General features: G+C 35.9%; 1 protein-coding gene across 5 annotated transcripts in view; it reads left to right on the top strand.

Annotated features, from left to right (window-relative positions):
• RGS7 (regulator of G protein signaling 7) overlaps positions 1 to 27,308 on the top strand; it is a 224,168-nt gene that overhangs the window by 101,191 nt on the left and 95,669 nt on the right. For all 5 annotated transcript variants that reach the window (XM_057363970.1, XM_057363975.1, XM_057363973.1 and 2 more), the window contains exon 3: positions 25,628 to 25,678. In XM_057363970.1, the coding sequence (XP_057219953.1) occupies positions 25,628 to 25,678 (51 nt within the window). The remainder of the gene's footprint in view (positions 1 to 25,627; positions 25,679 to 27,308) is intronic.

Raw genomic sequence — 27,308 nt, 5'->3', positions numbered from 1 at the left:
TTCCCTTCTTGTGAGATGGAAAATTGCTAGGAACATTTATTTTCTTCATGGTTTGTCCCCATGAAGTGCACAGTTTCAATTAGATGATCCTGTTTCCCAAATGCATGCTTCCTCCCAAACACTTTTTTCCAGTGAATTGGGTCAGAGCCTTGGTGATCATCAATAAAAATTTTTTGTAACTTTTTTTTCTACGCTGTTTTGTAATGAAATTACTTCTGTGCCTTTGCTGCACCTTCTTTCTGACCTCTCTATGTGTAAGATTTTGCCATTGTTTTAAGTGGAACAGGACTGCAGCTTTGAAGGGTGAAAACTTTCGAGAGGAGTATGGGAAAGCCTACATTAAAATTAAAAAAATTAGGTAGTTTGACACCCAGTTGCTGGGCACTGGACATGTAACATTCATGGAAAATGTGAGGTGAAAARAGAGCCCTGAATCAGCCTCATGTAAACCTGAAATTATCAGGCATTCCACAATCTGTCACAGCTTCACTTTCAGTAGTTTGCCATTTTTTCTGTCAATAACACCAGTTAATAATTGCATTTTGCTGGTTTTCCATCAGCAACAATCAGTAATTCTTAGAGAAAATGGAGAAAACAGCCCCATCCAACTTACACATGCAAACATAAGTATCATGAGTACTTATGCTATGTGGATTTGCCCATGGAGGCAGTGCATTATATATCAGCTTAACAGAAACCCTCTTAAGCTGGTATAAGCAGCAGTTGTAGTAGTGATAGCTTAACTAAAATCTGTTATGTGCACCAAGCCCATGGTAGGAAGAAAAGATTAGATTATGTCTAAAGACAAGAGCATGTACAGAAACCTATTCAGGAGTTCTTTGAAAATGGTTTTCCTTCCTTGCTATCTCTTGGAAATCTCTTACAAAAAAATTGATTACTATTGGTGCTGAATAGCAATGATTACAACTCGTGGAATAATTATCCAYGAGAATTTGCCAGGGATGTTTATTTTAAGTAATTGTTTTAATTAGGAAGAAGAGCAAAGTAAACTATTTGACTCCACCAGTTTAAGAGGTACTTCTATGACTGCAAAGCCATTTAAATCACGTTAGAATTTTTACACAGAGCAATCTGAGGGAGGCAGGAAAGAAGCACTTTCTCAGAAGAATGGGCTGGTACTGTGTCTGCTGTCACTTATTTCTGAGACAGGAGGGAAATTTGCAGCTCATGTTAAGAAATGGGGAGAGAACATGTGTGGCTGAAGACAAATGAAGTTCCATCTTTTTCCATCATATTTTCAGTGTTAGTAATGTTGCCACAATGTGAAATCTGTTTCATGGGACACTTGTTAAATAGTCTCTGGATAGTATTTCAGAAATGAACATCCACTTGGACAAAAGGAAAAAGAAAACCAATCTGGTTCCTCTAAGGTCAGATCCCTTGAATCCCAAAAACTATCCATTGTCTTGCCAAAAATCAAAGCTTTGCAATGGTACACAGGATTTTTAAGTGTCAATTTGTATGAGTGAAATGCAATTCCGAAGCTGGGAATATGTGTTAGCAGGTTCGGGTACTGAATACATTGTCAATTAGAATGGAATAGAATAGTTGCAGGGAATTTCCACATGCAAGGCTGTAGCTAACCACGTACTGTAATTGTTTGATAAACAGAGACAGTAGTTATTAATACAATTATATTTTTGAATAGATGCTGAAAAAATCTAGTTTTTTAATTTACATGGCATTGCACCCCATTGTCTGGTGGCATGTTTTTGGTAACATGGTGATTATTAACTATATGTGTTTAGCAACCAATGTAATAAATATTGCTGATACAGACATGGTACAGACACCAATAACATATTATTTTCAAGTATCTTGTTAGGTATAGTACACTGTAAACAAACAAATTGCCTTTTTTTAAGATGATACATATTTGTCTGAATAGTAGTCTCCTTTTCCTCTTAAATGATGTCTAACATGGATTCATTTTGTGACTTTTTGAGCACCATGATTTCTTTTTACTTCAGTTTTATTTTTAGTACATAATTTTCTATCTTACTGTCTTTAAATCCACTGTTTAAAAGCAATTTAAAATATCTAAATTAACTACATGCAAAGCAAAAGTGGTTCTGCAGATTTCAATTTTACATTTTTACAGGCACATATGTGTAGTTTGCCAACAGTTAAAATAATCAAACTAAGTCATTCCCTGGAGAATATGCTCCTTAAGCAAGAAATCAAGTTAGCAGGGTTTACAAGATTACTTGTGATTTAGCTCCTAATTGTGTTGGTTCCAGCTATGAGGAAAAAGACTTTGTCATTGCACTTGAATCAAAATACTGCAGACTTGTCTTTGCAAAAGGACAGCAAGGAATACATTGTAGCAATTGTAATTGTTGTTCTGTTGTTGCTGAAGTTATCCATAAGCTAGTTTTTCATGATGATGAGGAAATTCTACCATTATTTTCTGTGAGCTGTGTTCCTGACAAAAAGTAACATACATGAAATTAGAAAGTCATCCTCATGGGAAGTAAAGGTAATTTCATGCAGCATACTGTGACTGACAATCTATCACAATGCAAATAAACGGGCCATTGGCAGTAATCAATGTACTGCAACTTATCAGAATAATTTTAAATGGAATTAGGTTATCAAGAACAATTTGCTAACAGGAAATAGGAGTGCTCAAATATGTGACAGAGCCTATCATGCTCCTGAGCTTCATAATAAAGGTCAATGCTTGAGTTTATTGTTCAAAAATCTACTTTCTAGTCTATGCAACTGGAAAGTGAGCCTTGATGTAACGAAACAAGGACATAAGCTGGCTGCAGTGCCCATGTGTTCTGTTATACCAACCCCACAGACTGAGCAGTCCCCTACCCAGAGGATGTTGGCAGCTTTGGAGGCACAAATCCCTGTGCTCCCGCTGTGCACCTTGCCATAGAGAATCTGCCTCTCTTGTCTTGGGATGGAAGGCCTCAGTGGGGATGCTCTTGGTTTACTTGTGCCCCCTGCTAGGGAAGATCACTGCTGCTTCCCTGCGAAGCTCTCCTCTCCTTAGCAGAGGTTTGACCACAGTGGGAAACGGACAGACCTGATGTAACAGGTGCCAGGAAGTCAGAAAGTACAGGCTGGTGAATTTGGTGTCTGAGGAACAGAGCAGGAACCCAGCAATCTTCTGGAATACAGGCAGATGGCACAAAGAAATTACTTAAAAGGTCCTGACTATTGGTAGGAAGGAGAACACAGTCACTGCCAAGATTTTTCTAGTAAAGCCAAACTCATTGGAAAGCATTTAGAACATTTAAAAAGAAAAAAAAAAAAAAAAGAGAGAGAGAAAGAGAGAGAAAGAAATTCGTATTAAACTCCCATCCCCATACACACATTTTGCAAGATAATATTCTTTATTAAAAGGTCTGGTAGCGCTTGAGTGTATAAGCAGACACGTGGCACTGATGGCGACTTGATCAGTGTTTCACTGCTAGAATAATGGAATTTCTATGAAGGATTTGAGTCCTTGCAGAGAAAGTTGTTCCATGTTTTCATACAAAAAACTCCAGACATGGGGGATTTGCAGTAGACAAACTACCACAGACCSTCCTGAGTTATTACCCTTTTGAAGGATTTTGAAAAAGTGCTTTAGAAACAAAAAAACTATTATTATTATTAAAATAGTATATATTTTCTTTTTTTACTGACCTACAGAAAGCTGTGTAGCATTTTGAACTACAGCAACAATACGTGTAGTTTTGAGATACAAACATCAGCAAGTACGTGCACTCCAGATGTTTAAARTGCCCCTTTGGATCTCAATGTAGCCATCAATGCAAGCAGATATTCCCTTTATGCATTCAATTGTCCCAAACTGAATAGGAGTTAGCCCTTTAAAACTGCTGCCCACCTTTCTAACTTGGATTCTGTATATGTGGCAGTCTTGTGAAATACACTGAAAAGATTGTAGATGATTATGTTGGGAGTATTTTTGCTTTTTTTTTTTTTCAGAGGCAATACCAGATTAATATGTGCATGCCAGGCTGTCATGGACACCAGCACCCACATGCTTGTCCAATATCAGAAGTTTTGCCCTTTGAGATTTTATAATAAATTTTGAGATAGCTAAAATCTGGAAGTAATTTAAAGATATATGGACCTGAGTCTTTAGGTCTATRTGTCAGACACTTTGCCTTTTCATCAAGACTATCTTCTTGTAAATTTTGGACTTACTATAGAAGGAAGCTTGCAGATCTTGTTAAGTATACAGTAAAATGCCCAGTTGTTTCCTGAACTGTATTTCTAGACCAGGGAATATGTTAACAGAGAAAAGGCATTGAGCCAAACCTGTCTGTTGATGGCTTSTTCACATAAATTCCACCTTCTGCCTTTCTTCCCACATTTACACCCTCTCTTCATTTTTCTAGTTGCTTTAATCAATAATCAAGTTAAATTCTCCTTTCTTCAATACTCTTTAGATAAAAAAAGACTTTGTTTTCTATTCCCTTGTTTTCTGAGTAGTAGTATTTTTGTGTTCCTAGTACCTGAGTTCTAGAAGTAGGTGTTTCTTAAAAAAAATTATCAAGTCCTTTCATACTTACAAAAGCATCTGTTCAATAGAACAAATCAGAATCTGTCTCAATGAAAGGTGGAGGTGGAGCGACTCATCTCTTTGGCTTTTGTGCCTGAGGTCAAATACAGTTTTACAGAAATATTTAGGCCTTGCATGCTACCTACATCTTTTCAGACTGTTGATATGGCATCTAAAAAATTTATTGAGTGTACTAAAATGTCAAGCGACTAAGACATAGTTACAATGGTCAGCATTTGCAGAGGGACCCCATCTGTTCTGCATGAGGTTTGGGTTGGTTGCTCTGGACGGGAAATAGGTAGGAAATACGGTTGTGTTAAAGAACATCATGTTGTTCAAGCAGGATTTATGAGCATAATCTTAATTTTTTGTCATGCTTACACAGAAGCTTCCAGCAGGCATGATGTCCTGAAATTTTAGACCATTTAAAGGCCAGTAATTGGGTCTATTTTCCAGAAAATTATTGGAAAACTGGTCATAGTACCAATTCACTCTTATACAATGGGTGCTGAAAGTAAATAGAAGAGTGCAGCTTGTCTCGCTTTTTTCTTTTTCTTAAAAATAAATTTCTTCATGTTTAAAAAGTAAAAACAAAACAAACAAACACCCCCAAACAAGTGGACTGTCCTCTTTTCTCTGTGTTTTGGTCATATCTCCTTTGAACAGCCATGCAAGGGGCAGGGAACACAGCTCCAGCATCAGTGGTATGCTGTTGAGTGACTGAGCAGGTACAATTCAGCAGTGGTTGTCCTGAGCTCTGCCACACAAGCTGAAAGGTAAAGTGTGCATGAATTGAATGGCCTAATATATTGTTTAATTTCATGTGATGTAGATGAGATCAAGGATACTGCTTATAAATTACCTCTGCAATGAGTTAAATTACTTCTGTGATTTAGTCCCAATTAGTAAAACTCTCCTCCTATTATTCTAAAGGATGATATGCCATGTTTAATCCAGTCATCTGGTTACTTTTGGATTTAGTGTGATATAATGACACCTTTGATTATTCTTAAACCTTTTATTTCTAATCATTAATGATGGGATGAAAAATTTTAAAAAGCATTTGAAGAAGTTTATATGAACACAGCTATATTAAAATGGAATTGCATATTAGGCAGAGGAAGACCTTATAGGGCAGTTAATAAGCTATGAAACACCGGCTGTTTTAGAAGGCTAAAAGGAAACCATTTTCAGTGAAATACTAAAACTGAGAATAAATAGAACAAGAAATACTGTTTTGAAAAGTATTTTAGTAGAACCAAGAGAAATCAATAGAGTAAAAAACTTAAACTAGTGTACTAATTGAGAAGTCCCAATAGAGAAATGTAGAACCATCTGATTTTAGAAAGRGGAAAGGGACTTGTGAGCTCTCAGTTGCAGGGAAGAATTGCAAGAGACTTCTGAACAGGAAGTGAGTTGGGAAGAGGGAAGGCACCATYAAAGATTTTTGATGAGAGAAGGTACGGCATTACCAGACACTGCCAGGTTAAAGGTTCCAAAGTGCTTCAGTTATATACTTTTTGATCAAAGCACTGCATGTTTTTGGACGCAGTGTCAGTTTCGGTTATTTGGGAACAGTGATTATTCCTGGAGGCATCAGAAAACAGAAAAGACTTCTTCAATGTAAATAGTTTATTAAATGTGGAATGAGTCCTTACTTATTGTGGAAGAAGAAGAATTTTATATGGAAATGCATCTTAACTTTTGAATGATGTTTTGAAGGGCATCCATGTTCTGTAAAAGGCTATTTGACAAGGTGTCAATGTCTTTTGTCAAGGTAGACATTGTCTTTTTTCTYTGAGGCAATCTTACTCTTTTGTAAGAATTAACATATGTACTTGCGTTTTAAAATGTAATATTGTAATTGGTTTCAACTCAAAACTTACTGCTTGATAGCTGAAAATTGAAAAAAAAAATCAAATTTCCTTCCAATTTTCTTTCTTTTAGAACAGAACAGAAAGCAAAATAAATATTGAAGTTAGAGAGTGAAATGGCAATTTAGTCCTAAATGTATTACAACTATTTTAGATTAAGCCGTAATTGTTCATCTGAGAAGTTGCTCCCAGCGTAAGGGGTTTGTGTCAAAGAGTTCTGGATCCCTTGCTATAAAAGATCAGAAAATCTCTAACTCAGTGTGTTTGAAATGTTCTTCTGTCACATCTGTAGAGCCTGGCTATTCAGGCCACTCCATCAAACTTATACATCAATATTTGCTGAATCTCTATGCTCAGTTTGTTACCAGCCAAGCCAAGAAAGAATCTGTCTGTATTATCTGTACTCAAAAATGGGATCCTGATGGGCAGATAGATGTAGTGAGAGATCTAGAAGTCCAAGAATAAGAGAAATAAATAAAATATACTTTCATGAATGATAATTTATGATTTTCTGTCCAAGACACCAGTTACAGATGCAGATTATTTTTTAAATTGAAATATAATTTGTAGTTTAACTGAAAATTATTCAGTTTAAATATTGTATTCTATAAAGGGTGATCCAAACAGGACATTTTATTTACAGAAAAATAACAAACAGGAAGCAAAATGAACAATGCACAGATTACAAGCAAAAGTTCTTAAGTTTTGCATTAGCTACAGAAATCATAAACAGGCAGAATATATGGCAAAAAGAAAAACGGAATGTATTAGTTGTAACATTTGCACTAGGTGTCCTCAGCTGAAATTCCTCTTAAATCAACGTATCTGTCAAATAAGGAGATCGTAGCCCTGRGTCTCAGATATAATGAGGATTTTTATCAGTATTGGAAACCTTTTGGAACTATCTTATCTATCATTTTTTGGAAAGGAAAAAGTTCCTCTTGCTGACATAATTAAAGAAATAAAACATGTTTTTCATCTGTGATTGGTATTGACTTGGTAAGAAAGAAGAATAAAAGAAACAGAGTAAAAAAATTCTGCCTCAAATCCAAAATGCCTTTTTCTTTTTTTGCTGAGTATTACTATTTCAACATAGGATTTTTCTGTTGGTAAATGAACCCTTCACCTGTAGTGCTAATAAAATAAACAGATTAATTTGAAAGGTTTGTACACACAAAAACAATACATAAATATMTTTTACAGGAAGAAAAACTTGAGTAAATTCCATACACATGTAACTAGATCTTTCTTCACTCACTAACTAAATCATTGAATTAAATGTGTACCTTAGCACTGATACATGAAGTGTCTTGGCAGCTATGGAAAAATAGTCCAGTTTTTATGATTATGGATGAAGAGTCTGAAAGTATTAATGAGCAGCAAACAGCAAGGTCAGAGAAAATAATAAGAAAAGCCACCTGCCCATGTTGTTGGGGCCCTGGGCTGCAGCTGTGCTCAAGGAGATGGGAGTCCTGTGCCTGCTCCTGCTGCTGCCAGAGGCTGGGTGCTGGCATGTGGGTGCTTAGGGGAGCTGCCACCTGCTGAAGAGCAGGACTTGGAATCCTCAAACCACTCTCAGCCAGTGCTGCACTGGCTGCCTCCATATAAGACAGACTCCCTGTGTGGCTTCATTAGAGGCCCAGTTAGTAGTCTGAAATCTCACAAAATGTGGGTGCACCCATTAGGASTGAGATTTTGCCTTGGGTTCCCGAAGGTGTTTACTCATTATCTGTAAAGTTCTCTGCATTTTCCTGTGGAGGGTATTTGTTAACAGTGTCAAGCCTAGCACTGAATCACACAAATGATCCCTTAATGACCATTTGTAACTGCAAAATAATCCTGTTTTCCCAAAGCAACTTCTGTGTAATACAGCAGACTGAGCGTAATTAACATTTCAAAAAACGTAAAATGGGAATTAGTGCTGGAAAAGTGATGTGTATTATATACATGCTATATTTTTTCATGACCTTTTTTTCTGGCAGATGCTCAGGGTAATATAGGGCTATAGTGCAGCAAAACTGGAAAGAAAGCCTAAAGTTGAGCTCTTTTCATTGCTCAAGTGTTCARTTTATATTCCCTCCTCACCTGTTTAAATAACAGCAAACAAAGAAAAATCTGGCAAAACAGTACAATTACATTAACTTTTGCACAAAATAAGAGTCAAAATTGTATGTACTAGGAGACTGTTTGGCATTAGCAGATGAGGACTAGTGGGTACAAACTAGTCAGTCCTGTTTCATCAACACCAGCTGTTCGGAATCAAAATGAGTCAAACATAACCACTCAAAATGCTACCTTAAGAAATCAAACCGATAACTGTGCATTTTTTTAAAGAGTGGTGCAATTAAGCAATAAACACAGGAAAAGGTRTTAGTGTGAGATAACGTATCTCAAGGGCATTTTTGTCTGGGAAGCAAGGTAAAGCAATAATCTTGAAATACTGAAACCTTTACAGAGTCTTAGTGGGGTTAAGAAAATGGCAACCCTCTTAGATGAGGAATGAAGAATTAGCTGCACAGGGCAGCTACAAGCTGTCCATAGTTGAAGTGTGTTTAAGACAGAACCTGTTAACATTAAAGTATACATTTGTAAGAAGAAAATGAGTTATGGGAGAGCAGARCTTGAAATGAGTGCTATGTAATRTGAATGCAAACATTCATTTGCAGCRCMTGCTAACCTTGGAGGGGAGGTGAGCAGTTTAGGTTGCCCCAGCAGATAATAGCAGTCCACAGAAAAAGGTARCATATATATAAGCTGTAATGACATATGTAATTACTATATATATGTAATCATATATATAGGCTGTAATGATAGGCTGTAATCAAGAAATATAATTGTTTCACTCTTTGTAGCACTAATGGGCAAATTTGCTCACAAAAGTTTGTGAGCTACTACATAAAAGAGCCTAAAAGTGTCAAATTCTCTTTTCAATAAGGAATACATAGGATAAAATATAATGGATTAAACCCAAATTGATTGCAAACAATATTAAAAAAAATTGCACCAAAACCCATTTATCTTATGCCCAGCCATCACTGCAAATGATATGAAGACTATTCATATGAAATAAAATCAAGAACAAGCCTGATATACTTTGAAGTCCTGCCTGAATTCATCATGTTAAACACCGACCTTTATCTGTGTTTCCTGTATCTTGCATGGCCTCTGTAAATAAATATACCAAGGGTCATTCATTATTAAAAAGTACTTGCGATAGATAGCTCAGCAGTTTAAAAATCGATGCTTTTAAGGTTGAATTTTTCCGTTTGAAGCAACATGAAAACTTGCTGTCACTCTTTAATTATATTTCTTTAATATTTTGAGTATAGTGTTCCTCTTGTAAATGCACCAAAATCCCCCCAAAAACCTAGTGTTGTCAAAGGCATATTAACATAACCTATGGCTCATAAGTGGGGCTTAAAATTAAGTCTCTTTCATTTTCATCATTGGCTTAACTGTTCTCTCTTTGTGTCAGCAGTCTTTCCATTTGGCCTCTGTGTCCGCTGCCATGACTATAAAGTAATAAACATGAAATGTCTACTCCATCATAGTAATACTAGAGGACTTAATGTTGCTGRAGTTCTTTCATATACCAATTCTCAAATGGTAAATCAATTAAATAGTTTTCTGTAATTCTTTGCAGGGTACTTTGCAAGTTTTACATTTTTAGGAAATATCACTTTAATACTGTTTTTTTCTGTGACAAACWGAGCATTGTTGTTTCCCTTGCTGAAAAGGTTTTTTAAGCAGTGATCATTCTTCCATCAAATCCTTTCCCTTGTGCCAAATATAGGGAACCAGCCTTGGTACAAGTGACCACATCTGTCAAACCCAAGACAGGTCCTTCAAGTAATATGTTCCTCAGTAACCTTGTCCTACTTGTTTGTACATACCCAYTTTTCTTTGTCTTTGCTTTGTTTTCAGCATAGTTACCTAAGTGGCATCTACAACACTTGCTGTCTGTTGCCCCAGAGACCTGTTCTCCCTCAGCTCCCCTACACACAGAGAGGAGGGAGCACAGCTGCTCCTGGTTTTTACATACTTGACTCAAATTGCCAGCRTTTGTCTAGGTTTCCTCGTGAAGGCATCAATTGTACATCAAACAAAGGAAGTGTTTTTGATGAAGGGAGAGAATATCATCACATTGCCAATACCTCTGGTAAAACAAATGTGTTTCGTGTCAAAATAGTCTGGGTTTTCCTTCTTTATAGAGTGTGATGATGCCCAGTTTAGGGCATGGCTGCTTCAGTTTGCATGGCATGGGAAGCTACTTGAAAGATTATCAGAACATCTTAATATGAAGATTTGAGCCCTTTTTTTGCATACACCTTTTACTGGTGAGGGGTAGCAAARGTGCAGTTGAGTATAAAAAATTGCAGTATTGTTAAGAGATTTTTTTTTATGATAAAAATAAATACCTCTAGATGATCATGGTTTCACTGCAATTTTGCATGTATACTGGCCTTAAAGGAGTAAAGAAATAGACTTTTTCTCAAGCAACTTTAAATTGCCTTTTTTTTAATGTAAGTCTCAACCTATGTCATGKCTGAGAAGAACTTGAGCCATATTTCAGTATCTTTTTAAACTATTTTTTGAAACTATGTTGATTTGAAATTTCTGAAGTTTTTTTAGTGGCTGTCAGGGAGTTACTTTGGATTTTCCCATTGCAACTGAGAGAATGATTTTATACTATTCCCTTTGATTTCTCATGCAGTAATAGAAATTGCTTTTAAACATAGCACCAGAGTTAAAAATATACTTGAAATTAAAACTTAAAARGACATGACTCAAAACTGACAAAATGGTAAGTTCACTCTTACTCTTATTTTCAAAGAAATATCTTTTAGAAGCTAAATTCCAGATACTTCCCAGGTGTATCCATCCCCACTGTATATAACTCACTGTCTGGAAACTGATATAGTAGTTATAGSAGTAGTGATTTTACAAACACATTTTCCAAATGGTATTTTTGCTATATAAAATTGCAAAATATGTTAGCTTTTCAAGGCTCATCTGTTTTCTTTACTACATGGTAAGAGGAGAGATGACTCATCATCAGGGGAGAGGCATGGTATGAGTTAAGCAGAGCTATGACTGCTATCTTTATGAGTTTATACTGCACAATAAGAATATCTTTGAATTTAGTTTAGATTAAAATGGAAGGGGCAAGTTATTAAAGTGGAATAAAAATTTATACTTATTCTGGTGATGATTGACAAAGTCACACCATAAGAGAAAACGAMAGATGAAATTGCCCATTTTTCTCTTCTTATTTTGTCTCTTGTGTCTAAAACTATCAATTGAATGTCCCAGAGTGCTCTGGGTAGCAGATCCTATGGCACTGTCCTCTGGTCCTGTCAAAGAAATCACAGAATCGTAGGATAATGAGGCACATCCATCTTAGTTCTGTTCAAGCCTTCTACATCTGCTTAATTTAGGAGAATTATCCTTTAAGAGCATTTCTGACGCAATATGTGGCAAACCAGTTTTCTGCTGTGAAATGTGTCTAGAGCCGCACTTTTTCAGGATAATTTTTTGACGTTGATGTTATCAGGAAGTACTGAAATACTGAGGTTTTGTTTTATTGCTTTATTGTTATACTTCCATTAGAAGTTGTTKTATGAGTCAGAAAGACAGATGAAAAATTCTGTTTGTTTTCTGCTAAAAAAAAGGTTTTGGTCCTGTTGAATCAGACATCTTTATAGCATTAAAGGAAAATGTTTTTAATTTTTCAGTTTGTGCAAAGCTTTGATGTTCGATGTTTGAGTTCCACTTCATATTGAAATGATGTTTGAGAGCCTCAGAATTTGCTGTGAGGTAAGAAACTGATGTCTCACAGGTTCTGTTGGGATTCAGGAAGCATCCTTTTGAGGATGTGCTTTTGGCTGGAGAAACTCAGAGAACAAGTCAGGGACTTTATTGAGCAATCACTGAACATGATCAACACATAAAATCTTCATTATTCAGTTAAATTGTCACATCAGAAATGCTGATTGTAGGGTCCTTAGCAGAGGGACTCACTGTTCCAATGTGTTTGAATAGCAATTAGTATAAAATGCTTCCATACTAAAATTACTGAATGAGCTCTCCAACATAAAACAGCAGAATAACTCCTACCTCTGCCAGATCATCTGCCTTCACTGRTGTGGTTGGTTTGGTGATCATCACTTTTACTAAGCTTAGACTACATCAAATTTAGGCATCACGAAAGGACTACATGTTTGTATTTGCTATATTTGTAGCAGGAGTTACTTGTGAGGGCTCCATTTTAAGAACCTGTGCTCAGAGCTGTAATTTTCCTCTATTTTCTCTGTGCTCACATGTTCTTGTTTGAAGAACAAGAACTTGTCCACCTTTGTTACCTTACTGGCTAAGAAGAAAACACTAACTAGCAAGGACATCTTTCCCAACACAAGCTGAATGATAATTTTAAACATGTGAGAAGGAAAAATTGCTGAAATGTAAAGTGTATTAACAGTAGTAAAACCTTGTTGCTTCCTTCCCCTGAGTGACAGTCATTTCTAGAAGCATAACATAGGAGGGGAAACTCATTAGTCTAAGTAGGAAAGGATATCAGTTTTAAAACTGAATCTATAGATCTTATTTAATATACTCGCCTAAGCTATTAAGCCATCACTTTCATCACCAAAAAGAATTAAAAAATTAGAAGAATAAGTATTTTTTTATTAGTCATTACTTAAAATCATGGTATATTGTTCCAAAAGTCAAAGACATACTCTTTGTTAAGTCAATGAAAGATGAGAGTAGTGAATTTGAGATGAAGAAATTCTTCTGATATTTCCAGGCTAGTTTGAATAGCTGCTGTGTTTGTGTGCTGCAGGACAAACAGACTGGTAATCTCTCACTTGAGAGCAGCATGTTTTACTGGCTGTTAATGTGACTGACAAAAAGAGATCCTGCTGCCCTGAGATGCTGCTCTCTTCTGAGTCTGTGGAAGAAACGCTGGACCTTACACTCCCAGGGACATAGAGCAAGGAGAATGATGCCATGCCAAGTTGGGCACACTAAGCGTGCACCCATCATTAGAGGCTGGCAAGCTCTCAAGAGGCACAAAACAGACCAAGGAAAGCTTTTTCTAGCCCAAAATCTTACAGAGTCAGATTGATACCACTGCAAACAGTGGCCTGGACTGCCATGCAGTGAGCTCTGCTGAGCCTATGGAAGGGATCAACACTGCCAGCTTGGCAGCAGTGAAGGCAGCAATATGGCAGGTATAAGGAAACAAAGAAGGTTTTGTGTAAGAATGAGCCTGTATTCCCATCCAATGGACATCATTTGTGGAAGACAGTGCTATGGCAGGCATTTATTTGTATATTTGTATTTGACAGGAGCCCAGTTTTATGCMGGGTCAGATAGCATTGGAGCAGTAGAAAGGATGACTAAAGGAGCCTAGAATATACTTAGTTTCTAAGTATAAACCTGCCTCATTCAAAGTGAAGCAGAAATTTGAAGGGGATGAGGTACTTGAGACTTCCCTCCTAGATGACTTATATCCATCCTGTTTTGCATCAAGAAAACTCTCAACAGTCATATTACCACTACTCCCTTTCCCATGTATTTTGGAGAGGAAAGTGGCTCTGTTCCCAGACTGTCAAGGGCAAGTGATCTGCCGACTGCCGTTATCAGGCTCTTTGCTCATCCAAGCACAAGTACCCTTTGCTGCTCTCCACCGATTTCTTATCTGACAATAAGCTGGCAGGAAAATCATATTAATTGCTGATTCCAGATTGAACAGGGTACATTTATCTATGAGTAAATACTTTAATTTTTTTTGCATTTTGGGGACTTGTTGTTTATGTCATGTTGCAGGAGAGGGTTGTTAGTTTTCTTTTGTAATCTGCTGATGAATTCATTTTAGCTCTTTCCAGGAGGTAAGAAGATTAAGCAAGAGCGTGTTTTTCCCAAACATCTTCTTGCCCCTTCCCTCTCAACCTTGGGACCATATCTTCTGTGGACAGCACAATTCCTTAGCTGACTGACAAATCTTTATTCTCTCCAGGGACTCAACACAGGAGTTGTGTCTACTTTTACCTTCCAGTAGTAAACAGTAGTCCTAGTACTCGATATCTATTTGCTTTATATTTCTATAGTGCTTTTATTTTCCCAAGAGAAGATATATCATCTGTTCCTGAGTCTGCAATTGATGGTTAGGGAACAAATGCTGGCCATCAACAATTTTACATAAAATATGTACAGGTCCTMAAAAATTACATGGAGACACCAAAATTCAAATAAAACATTGTGTACAGGAGCTGGGAAGAAGAGAGCCAGGATTGGTTTGGATAGTCTCCTGCACAGCTGTGTATACATGTTCCCTCACCAAGGGTTATTTTACATCTTGGTACTATTTATTCTTACTCTGACAATGTAAACAGACGCAACAGGTGCTAAAAGTGGTATTCACATCTCTGTGCACTCCTAGGCAGCAGTATGAACATAATTTTTCTCTGCATTTTGTGAAGAAGAAAAAACATAATGAACTACAGTCTCATCTTTATGAAGAGCTTCTGTACTCACAAGTCTAAGTTACAAGAGACCCATCCTATGTACACAGTAAGATACCATCAGTTCTCAGCTGTTTCATCTAAAGAAATAAAACATTGAAACGTACAGTAAAATAACATGAAGAATAGAATCCAGACTCTAGGACATGCACTTTTTTWAAATTGGACAAATACTTGCAGGTTGATCTTTTCAAAATGCATCTCTGTTCTCTAGCCCCTCAAAATTCACCACACAGGATGAGGAGCTATTATCTTTGGTGCAGAAATAAATACCAAAGGTTACAATGTGGGCCAGTGGTCTAGGATTTTTCAGAATAATGTCTTTTTTATCATTCTTCTACTTGATAATGGATAATGGAAAATTACTCTCTYCAGCTTGTTCACATAAACTTACAAATGCTTCCCATGATCTTGTGGATTAGTGTTATCAAATGGTTGCTCTTGATGGAATGAATGTGAGGATAGGGACAGGAGAAAACAGAAGGTTTTTGCAGAGATTGTTACTTTGTACAGRCTCCAAGAGATATTCCTAAAATGGAGACATTAGTGATGGCTCTATGAATTGCTTGATACTGATGGAAAGCAAAGTACTTTGCTTCAAAAATATATTTGATTAATGTGGTACTGAATTTCGTGTCAAAGCAGGAAGGTTGGTTTTGAATTCCTATAAAAATGTTGTAGAGAAAAATCCAATACTAGCTACAGGGATGCAACTAATATCTAGAAAATGCTGATGTGAGTGTCGCTAGGGAAACATAGCAGCAAGGAAATGAACTTGGTAAGCTAAAATGGAGAGGCACTTATATTCTCTAAGTTTTCCTTCTTGGTTAGCTAAGTTTATTGTGATGGATGGGAGCATAATATATAAAATTACTGGCATATAYACTAACATATATGAACATATACCATACTTCAATTTCCAGTTTGAGATATTGTGGTGCTTATTATGGATGATATGATTAAGTTTATTTTAAACCCAAGAGATATTAATTGCATACTACAATGGTAATACATTTGTATCACAATTTTTTATAAATCTTCATTGAGGGATAAATCATGTTAGAAATTTCAATTGTCAGCAGAACTAATATTTCAATGAATATTTGAGAATTTTCGTCAARAACTAGTAAATTTTACCTTTATTGTAACAGAGTGTTTGAGGTACATATGTAAGGAACTACCATGAGAAAAACAATGAGTTGTTCATGTCTTTGAAAATAGACCCAGTAATAYCTGCTTCAGATGTGCAGCACAATTATTGACATTTGGAATAAATTAATTCATAATCTTTGAATAGTGATGGAAGATGCAAATGAAAAATAAGCTGAATTTGGTGGAAGCATCAAGGTGGAACAAAGGTCAGTTTYATTTTCTACACATTCCATACTATATAATGTAAGTGATTTTGGTTATGCCAAGCAACTGAGCATGATAAAGTCTTGAAACAGTCCCATATTTTGGTAAAAACCGAATGGGATTAGGTTTTCAGTTTGACTAAACCCCCAAAATATAGGTATGTAAAATTTGAATAACATAATTTCTTTTCCCTTTTGAAAATGTAGCCCTGCAGCATATCTTTGAAGTGTGAACTCTGAGATGTAGCAGTATTAAAATAGTTATGGATCTGGAGGAAAAACCACAAAAACATCCAGCACAGCTTAATCAAGAATAGAAATTCATTTGAAATCTCTGTGGTCTATTGAATATTAAAACATTTCATATTTCAAATAGAAAAATTAGGAGCCTTGAGTGAAGTTTTGATCAGAGTCAGTGACATATCTGGTGTGACACTTGAATATTAGGATTAAGGTTGAAGGTTTCTTCTCAGCTTCAACAAAATTTCTTGTATCTTACATTTTGTATTTATTACTACTAGTTAAAAAATAGCTGATCTGTGCTGCAGGCTGTGGAACAATGGGAACAAAGAACTCAACCTACCAGATGACTACTTTGTCCAGACAATGTATTACAATTCTGCAATATATTAGCATTCTGTTATGAAATTCATGGTTTTGGGACTTTCTGTTATAGTCTGTGTCCATGCAGTGGATTGTATCTGAAGATAAGTATTTTGTGCAACTGATGTATTGTAGAATTTTTTTTATTGTGGAGAGGCTTCCTTTTCGAGATGTCTCTGAATGTGTGAGAGTGGCTGGGTAATGGTCAAATTCTTGGGAAACTTGTGATTCAGGAGCTTCTGCAGAGCATCACTTTATGCTGTTGTACTTAGCATCATAAATTCTCTCTTAAAAGTTGTATTTTAGTCAAAATAACTAAACTAAATAGCTTGGGTTATTCAGGAAATAGATACTGATCAAAGAAGGGTTTTTTGGACATCATTGGTTTTGAGAGTCTTAAGCAAAGAGAACAGTAAGAGCATGAGTCACTGAAAGAGTGTTTTGAAATAGCAATAGTGGAAAAACCCATTTTCAAACCAACTGTATAAATTAACTATTACTGTGTAGGAGCACCTTGTGAGGAAGGAAATGCAATGACATTGTTGCTGGGCAAATGTCAAAACTGCAAATCACTGTGTCCACACTGAGTTTCTTCCTGGACTCAAAATCTCAAATCAAGTCTTATATMATTTATATATTTATTCCCATAACCCCTGAATTAGGACTTGAGGATTTTCCCCTGTGAAAATCCTCGATGAATGTTAGTGTCTAGCAGAAATTACATTGCTCCTCGCTTCCTTCCATTGCCATCTGTGTGTAGGTGTCTCTTGGGGGCAGTATGGCAAGAATCTGAAGAAGCATTTTTGAAGGAAAATATTGTATTTATTAGAGATATTCATGTAGAAATACAAAAAAAATACAAAATTGCTTGAGGCATGATGGAGAGTTTCACAAAGATTTTCTTGTTGAACTTGAAGGGTGTTTGGTTTTACACACACTATTTTCTAACTGCTGATGTAAAAAAAATAAGAAAGCAAAAGCTTTTTTTTGTGGCAGAAATAAACTCAGGCAGTTTTTACTGTGTGGTGAGGATTATAAAAGTGCAGTGTGCAAACACTTACTGATATGTGTATGAGAGAAAGAACATGTGCTTATCAATCTACCTGTTTTCTATATACAGAGCTGTCAGCAAGACACGGTAAAACATCTAGTAGATACAAAAAGAAGGCTAGACAAAGTATTTATAGCAAGTAGCAATTTTTTCTCTTAAGAATATGTTGTCAGTTTTTTTGAAATAATCTTGGATGAATTTTTCAGAGTGAGAGTTCAAGACAGTGAGACAACAGTGAAGCTACTGTAGCCCTTTTATAAGTTATTTCAGGAACTGGGGGGAGGGGGTGTCAAACTTGGAATAGGAGTCACATATCCATTTCCTTCTCAGTTTTTCTTGAGGGTGGATGCTCTTATGTTCGTACACCGTATGATGCTGTATTCTGCATCAGGATACACTTGCCAATGCTGTTCTACTTCCCATTAGGCAGACTGCACAGCAATAGGGAGATGACTCCAGGTGCTCAACTTCCCACATGGGTGYCCTAGAGGGCAGTAAATAATTTATTTGCTGCTCTTATTTCCCAAGCTATTTAAGACAAAAGAGTTACAGCTCTAGCAAAAGGAATTAAAAGGGCCCACAACCAGAATTTCCCAGCCAGAATGCCTAAAAACTGCGGTAGAGACACTCAGGCTCAAATATCTGAAACTGCTTGTGTCTGAGCATAAATTTGGACTAAGCTGTCTCATGATTTAGAGAACATAATTAGCAGACGGTGGAGACTGTTCTCTTCCATGTGGAGTTTCTCATTCTTTTTAAAAAGAAAGTGCATCATCACTGAGAGAGATAGAAAAAAAAAAGTTCTTTAAGCTGGTGACTAGGCACTCACCTTCAAGTGGGGCAGAACGGCTTCATTGCCTGTTGTTTTGCACAGTACACAGTGGTGCTGGGAAGAGCATGGACACCATTATGCTTGGTGTTTGGAGGCTTCGTGCGCTCCGCTTAGCATTGGATCCAGAACTATTCTCCGCTTGGCATTGGAACCAGAACTATTTTGGAGGATGTGATTTAACTTTGCTCTCCATCCCAAAGGTAATGATGGATGGAGAACATGTTGAGTGGCTGAATTCTTGGCTGTTTCTCTCTTAATTGTACCTAAACATGTYTGTAAATGTTTGAAAGATAAAGACAGGAAATGATTGAGAGAAGAAGGATGAGACACAATGATGAGAAAAATTGGAAGTCACTTAGCTTCTTGTCTTCTTTTACCATTACTTAAGATTTCTGATAAACAGGAAATCAAGTAGGTCTCACTGAAAAGTGTCCTCGCCTCCTTGTTTATCTCAGTATTTAGAAGTTTTGCTTGAGGAATGCATACACTATTTAAAAAATGAAGCTTGTTTCTTCTGGTTTTGTTTGTTTGCTTTGTTTTTTATTTTCTTTTTTTTTTGTTTGAGGTGAAGATTTCTCATAAGTGAAATTTCTTCAGGACATTTTTATGGTGTTCAAAATTCTACTTGTATTTTAAGGACTTTTCTCCCATAAATACTTTTTACATAGAGGAGGTTGTTAAGATTTTGAAAATCATGTGCGCACTGTGCTCTATTATAATTCACCAACATCACAAGGCTTTACATCATTTTGAAGAAAAGCATAAAAATTCCTTTGCAGTCGAAAGGCTGCTACTTAGTTTTCCTAAATGGCATCACTCTTGCCCTGCAAGTGTTTAGCATGGAGCAATGTTCTTCAGCAAGATGATAAACACAAGTGTTTACGATAAGAGTTTTGGGATTACAGGGTTTTCATCTGTGGTTACTGCTGTATTACCAGTCATGCACAGCCAGTGTCATTTGTAAAAGAGTCACTTGTGAAGAGATCTAAGTGGAGGATGTCTTCTGGGAAACCTTAAAGGTAAATGTTGCTGCATTGAAGCAGCAATTCCTTTTGCTGCGGAGACAGGGACGTGTGTGGATTGACACATTTAGAATAAAGAGTGGCACAGATACACAGCCATATTTAACTACCCTATAGTGTTTATGAACCGGATTTCTGCTCTGAAGCTTGGTTATCAGACAGAGTGTGACTGCAGGATTTACACAGCTGGAATTTGTTGGTGAGCATCCTTGATTTATTTCATATAGCTATGGAAGTGTAAGAGATTTTTGGATTCTTTATTAGCTCATTCAGAGGATGAATGTGGATGAATTTTACCCTCTGAAGCAGAAAATCATTACAGTATCAAGCAGCACATTGTTCTTTCACAAGGTTAGGCTAGCCATAATTATGGATCCTTTCCACCCTTCTAGGCTTAAGTATTTCTGATCACTGCTTACAGCAGAGAATAAAATAGTCCAACTCAAAAGTAGCAGGATGATTCATTTGACAGTTTTATTTCTGCAAATTCCTRTATCTACTTTCACTTTGGAAATAAGTATATTTCAGCTTTTACTGTTTTAAAACTAGAAAACTTTTGTGCTTGAGTAGTTTCATAAAAATRTGTCATATTCTCTGTACAGTTAGTATTGTTCAGATGAGATTTTTAGATCTGCAGCTGGGTACAAGCTTCCTTGAGGTTTATCAGAGCTGAAACAAATGCATGGTCCACCCTCATAATTAGTCAAAAAAGTTTCTGCRTTTATTTTCATCAGTAATTCTAAAAAGCAAGTGGCAGAAATGCGTGTGAAAGTTGAGATGTAAATAATTTCCTTAAATTGCACTCTAATCAATGATGCTTTTTCTTTTAAAAAGTCAACTCATTTAAATAGCAAGGGTCAGAAAGTTAAATATGTAAGTGCAATCAGCAGCATATTCAAATTATCAAGGTGTCAACTCAGTTGGCACTCATGATATAAAATTGTACCAAGTTAAATCTATAAATCTATTTTATTTAAATCCAAAACAATAGAGGAAAAAAAAACCTATTAAATAAAAAATATAGGGTGGAAAGAATTTATGTGGTGTATGTTCCTTGAGTCTCTCTCTCTCTATTAGACAGAAATTTTTATGCAAAAAAAGCTAGTGCTGAGAGCCTGAGAGACTACTGGCTTTTACAATCTCCCTGCTCATGTCATCCAGTTTCTGTGTTTCCAATATCTGAATCAGTGGTGAGAAATGAAATTGCACATTACATCTTTTTTTCAGTCATGACCAAGGATTTTGGAATATATATCAGTGACTAATTTCCTGATGTATCACCATGGAGTGACGGTGTTGAAGACAAAAGTTTAAATGACCCAATTCTCTCCTCTCCCAATATAAGAAACGAAGAGAAACAATGGAAATGCAGTACTATTTCCTTACTAATTTAGTAATAGTCTTGTTTTAAATTTAGATACTGATACTTTCTAGAGTCATGTTTATTAAGTTTCCTGTACTGTGATCTGGCCTGCAAAGAATTCTTCAGGTTCACAAGGCTTGATGGTGATGAAAAACTGAAGCTGAGCCAGCTGACCAAGAGGCTCCCTCGAGGGAGCACCTGAATGACCCTCTCCTTCCTTTCCGCCCCAAATAAGCCCAGCTGCCCAAATGTCACAGAGCTGGGCAAACATAACCATGGTGATTGTGCTGCTCCTGAGCGTGCAGATGGCAAAAGTCTTGATTGTCAACAGCAAACGCRTCTCTCTCTTGGTATGAGCAACGCAGGGGAGCTGCCTGTGTCACCTTCCCTCATCATCATCTGCRAATACTCTGTGGTTCTAAAAATAAAAAGAACAGATTTGAGTTACTAAACCAACATATTAACAGCAAAAGACTATTTTCTTTGCAGGGTTGGACCTTCTCTCTTAAGAAGTGAGAAATCATTGTGTTAAGTTTCTCAGTGGTMTCATGGTTTTGATTAATAGAATATGCTTTCTTGCAACCGTCTCTTCTTTTGCTAAATATGTTTTTGAATTTTAAAAAAGAGCATTTTGAATTTTGCTTTTCTTTTGCAGTATTAGTWTTGTATTTTTTTTCTGTCAGATCAAGGTTTACATGGATCATTGTGTTTACATGTAGCAAAAATTTGATTTATAATTCCTGTGAAATTTTCCATAGGTCAGAACCACCACCTTTTGGAAATGTATTCTGTGAGGACTTGTTTAAAATAGGTGATCTTTGAAAGGTAATCTTAACAGTATCCTGGCCTTTAAGACTTTGACTTGGAAATCAGTATTACAGAGTTCAGAGAGCATGCTTTCCTCAAAAAATTTCCTTAAGATGCTGTGACAGCTTCAGCAACTGCTATTTTTGGACCGTTTCATTTAAAATTAATCACTTGTGGAGTTTTCAGACAGTGCATTTCACAAAGAATATGACTGAGTTTTGTTTRTGTGAATATAGACATGTTTTCTCCTATTTCTTTAAAGAAGATGAAAGTCCATCTTATTTTTGGACTTGAGAAAGATCCTGTGAATTTTATTGCCTTTATCTGGATAGGTGCTGGAATTTAAGGAATCTTGACTTTCAGGCTCTATGTCTAAAAATCCCCCTTTTTTTCAAACCTTTGCTGCTCATGCTTGCTTTAATATATTATTTAAAATTATTACTTTGCCTTGTCTAGTTTTCTTTGCTTTAGAAATTGGCATGACAATTGATGGTTCTGRGAATTCAAAATTGTCAGCAATTTGACTGACGTCTTTTGTACCTTGCAGATCCAATGGCCTTTTAGCTTGGCCTTTTAGATCTAACTTGCCTTTTAGCTGCTTACTGGAAGTGAGACAAGGAGACCTGGAGAACTTAGCTTGAGAATCTGCTTTGACCATGTTATAACTGGGTCTTTGATATCACACATTAAACACTATAGAAGAAGTTAGTATCTGATGCAGCAAACGTTTTCTATTATGGATTGCTGAAATTTTCCTTTTTAGGTGAGTCCAGTACCGAGGTGGTACCTTCCATGAAATTTATATCATCTGAGTAGCTTATAATTTTGCTAGATTTCTGGTAATAAGACAGAATCAGGTTTGAAGGTTAAAGATCTTTCCTTCTACAAGTATTAGTTCTTGTTTACAAATAAAGAACTTTACAGTCTTGGATTATAATTCCTATAGATGGGAAGCATGGTGTATGAAAAATGACAGGAATTCACTGGTCAGTTTTTTTTCAAAGCTATACTCACAGGAAGTATTTTGCTGTTTTCACCTGTTTTGCTGCCTTGTTTTTTTGAGATAAATTAGAGTAATGATTTTGCTTTTAGAAACACACTTGCATAAGTAATAAACTTTGAGAAGGGCACAGGAATGATTGAGTGAAGCAATTTTGTTGATTAGACGTTAAAACTAGTTGCTAAAAAAACCACCAGCAAGCTTTACAAGTTAATACCTTTATTATGCTTTAGGACTAGGGCTGGCCTCAAGATCTCCCAAAGAAATACGAACTGATACATTTCTCACTCACGATATGACAAATTACTTGCAAGTTTGTTTTACTTGAATAGCCTTCACACTAGGAGAGTGTTGATGTTGATATTTATTCATCTGTCATTAAAGTCACGCGCCTAAAATCATCAGTGTATTCGGATGTGATAGCTTGTTTAAACTCCTGTCCAGGCTTTCATGTGCCAGGGGAATGGCTTCAGGGTAAGGTGTGAATAGAACAGCAATGACCTTTCATAATCAGAATTTTTCAAGAAAGTCAATTTCCCGCTATTATTTGTAATAAGCCAAAAGGCAGTGGAACATGTGGCGGTGAAATTTCTGATGTGCATACCATGTATACACAAATGTGATACCAGGAGCTGAGGACTGAGGAATATAGCACATCACTGTTAGAAAGTTTTCAAAAGAGGCAAAAAGGAAAGGAGTGTTTGAAGGCAAGATGAAAAGTATAGAAAACTTCTTCCCATATGGTACCTGAGAGATTTGAAAGAAGACAAAGTTAAAAATCAGTATTCAAAAATGTCATGTTGTTTTTCTAATTTTTGTCTTTGATCTTTGAAGACTTAGGAAAATATTTAGGGCTGACTAACTTTTCTAGTCAGCTGACAGAAAAATATGGCTATGCTGGGAATTGCATCATTGAGGTTTATGAAGTTTCATCTTATATTAAACTAAAATTCTTCCTTCACTGTCAGCCTCGTAAATTTCATCAGTATAAAGAAAGGACTAAAATCATATTTGTAAAAATGCATCAAAATAGAATATTTTTGGGTAGGAATATGTGTCTGAAACATTTTGTACGCCTCCAAGAGCATGCAAAGGTAAATTGCCTCATATAAAGAATAAAGCCACGTAAATGCTATGAGAGACAGTGCCACTGCAGTTAATACCTCTCAAAATTTAGACATTTAACATAGTAATGAAAATGTCTGCTCTGCATGTGGTTGTAAAATCTCTGGAGATTTTCATTGCTATGTAATCAATTTAGTAATAAATACATGCATGGAAAGCTATGATATAATCAATGAGACTTTGTAACATACATGATAAAGATAATCACTAAGTGTAATAAAATGAAGGCTATAAGGAGAAAGAAATTTCCTTTTTTCTCTGAAATGCCTTTTTAAAATATCATTTTCATTGCCTTAAGCAAAGAAAATTATGCAGTATGTAAAGCACAGGAAGAAATCTGAATCTAGAGAGTGACAGGGGAAATATGCTCCACATTCTAATGTTGTGTGTTATTGCACATTCAAGAGATTTTATTGTTTTGATTTGGTTTATATTTGTGTAAGTTGTATAGATTTATATTATAATTTTAAATTTAAAATTTATAAAAAAGTTTTGTTATTATGCTTGGTGGGAAATGGACGAGCAGCTTAAATATTGATTCTGTAAGGAAATATTTTGTGACAGCTCTGTTATATTGCTTGTCTAAACTGGAGGTATCATGAAACATGAAGAACATGCATGTAACATCCGTCAGTGTTTCACTCATTCTCCCTCTAAGCCAGATTGGTTATTTAAAGTTGCTTAAATCATGAATATGATTTTTTTTTTGCAGCAATGCTTCATAATTTATTTTGCAAATCATGTTCATGGTGGGTGAAGTTCAGCTGTAGCTTTCTGTTGGAAAAACAAGGCTGACTTCAGCTTGTGGCATAAAGTGCGAAGTGTGATAGCAGTGCAATTGATAGAAGTGCATGCGCAAGAGGAGCAGATGGGTTAGGAATTAGGAGGTGAGGCTGGAAGGATACTCAGTGTGAAAGGCAGCAAGAAATCTGGTATCAAAAGTGTTAAGAGRTGAGCAATAACATGGGACGTTAAAACAAGGCAGGAAATGAAACAGAAGTAAAAGGATAGGCAGTAAATGAAGGGATAGAGAGCAAGGGAGACTGGAGTGGGAAGGAAAGCACTTTAGCACCGAGGGAAAAGTGAATTTTGTCAAGAGCAYTGCCATGAGGTTGAATTTGATACATTGGTAGTACATATGTAGATAATTGAATAGGCTTTTACCGGTAAACTAATTTTTAAGGGGGGGGGGGGGGGGCTGAAAACTTAGCTCAATAAAGAGTTTGTTTTTCTATGTAAATTTTGCAGTAGTGTAATTTTAGAAATTAGGCTACTATTGTACACTTAATACATGTCTATTACTTTTTATGTCATAGCCTAAAGAAAGAAGTGCTATGTTTCGCTGCTAAAACAAAGCTTAAACTAAAATACATTGGTCAGTTTTTTTTTTTTTTTTTCTGGACAAACTGAGCAGAAAATGTAGATCTCGTCCATGGAAGAACAATATGAATTGCCTCAGGGATCTGAAGAATGGGGGAGAGATAAAATTTACTAATCTATAAATACTTTTTGTTTTGCTCCTAGGTTCAGATATTGTTCAATGGTTAACGAAGAACTTATCGATAGAAGACCCAGGTACTTTCTCTTGTTTACTTCCTGTTCTAGTTTGTGGAGTTTTTTTTTTTAAATTATTGGACCTGACTTTGTTTTCTGCTGCTTTGGGAGTGACCAGACAGCATTTGACCAGTGTAATTTCCATAGCAAAACAGACATTAAATCTTAGAAACCTTTGCTAGCAATCTGAGGATTTATCCATTTCATCGCAGCAGGTGTCAGGAAACAATATGATAGACGAGAATGATAATGATAGTTCTTTGGTGGAAAATTTGTTTCAGTTCATGAGGAATTTACTCAGTGCAGTAAACAAACAAATAGTTTGTTAAATACATTCTGTTTTCTTACAGAGATTTTCAATATACAGAAATAAATTGAACTATTAAAATGTATTCTTGGACTGTTATCAAATGCTAATCTTAAATTCGGAGACATTTGTAGCATCTTAAACAGAAAGTGAAATGCAAATAACAGTTCATTGCTTGATCAGCTGATTTGGAACATGGAAGTGAAGGTTTGGTTTCATACTCTGCCACAGGTTTCTTATGTGGCCAGCAGGAAACACAGTTTGTTTATTGTATTTAACTATTATTTATTTCCTTGATTTACAGGAATTGGTTACCTSATATGAAATTTTCAATAAAGGAATAACTACTTGTAAAAAATGCTGAAYTGTAGGAATATTCTGTGGAAGTTCACATTATCTTCTGGTTAGAGGAAAGATTATCTTCCTTCTTTAAAGAGGAAGATAATCTTCTTAATTCCTTCTTTAAAAAATAATGAAAAATACATTTTTTTCTTGCCTTGTTTTAGGCTTTATTTTAGGCTTGGGGGTTTTTTCGGGTCTTTTTTTTTTTTTTTAAATGTGTTTTCCTGTCATTAGAAATCAAAGTATGATCACTGTAAAAAGCAAAATCACTGTATTTTAAGATTGTGACTTGAGCAATGAGGAGCTATCAATAAATGATTTGATATTTGGAAGTAGTCAGTTCACAACATATTGAAATGTTACATGAAAGAGATCACTACATTTTAATCTGATTTTAAACAGCATTGTATGTTTGCTTCCTGAACATAATGTGGAGATCTCAAGAGACCTAAGTGTGATATTGTATTTCTCAGTTGTCAGCTATAAAGCACACACCTATTTGTATTTACAGAGTTTGAAAGATTGTCATGCTATGTTTATTTGATGTGGAAGCTTAACCTTTATTTGTGAAACCAGAACTACAATACTGGAATAGGCTGTCATTCAGATTACCTGCTTGTTGCAAAATTTGAATTAGAAAAAGCTTGTACCAARCAGAAAACATGGCTCCTTGGTTGCTTATGTCCAATTAAAATAAAACAAACACACAAATTACTAACATATGTAACCAGAACACCACAGTAATTTGAGCTGGGTTTTATCCACTCAGATTGCATGGGCGGAAAAAACCTACCCACAATGACAAAAATGTCTTATGTGTGTTGGTCCTAGTCTAAAGTCAGCTATCTGGAGCTGGTTAAATTCAGATCTTCAGTAAACAAATAGCCCTAAATGCTTCCTTTGGGTAATGCTCAGAATTGCCAGATAACAGTGAACTTGACAGATGGTGAGCAAGAGCTTTTCACATGAGAAAACTTCTGAAAATGGTTTTGTTTTTTTTTT

This window comes from Malurus melanocephalus, unplaced genomic scaffold, assembly GCF_030028575.1.
Source record: "Malurus melanocephalus ecotype Western Australia unplaced genomic scaffold, MMel_1.1 scaffold_33, whole genome shotgun sequence".
NCBI classification, from domain to species: domain Eukaryota; kingdom Metazoa; phylum Chordata; class Aves; order Passeriformes; family Maluridae; genus Malurus; species Malurus melanocephalus.
This window is presented reverse-complemented; position numbering and strand designations above follow the sequence as displayed.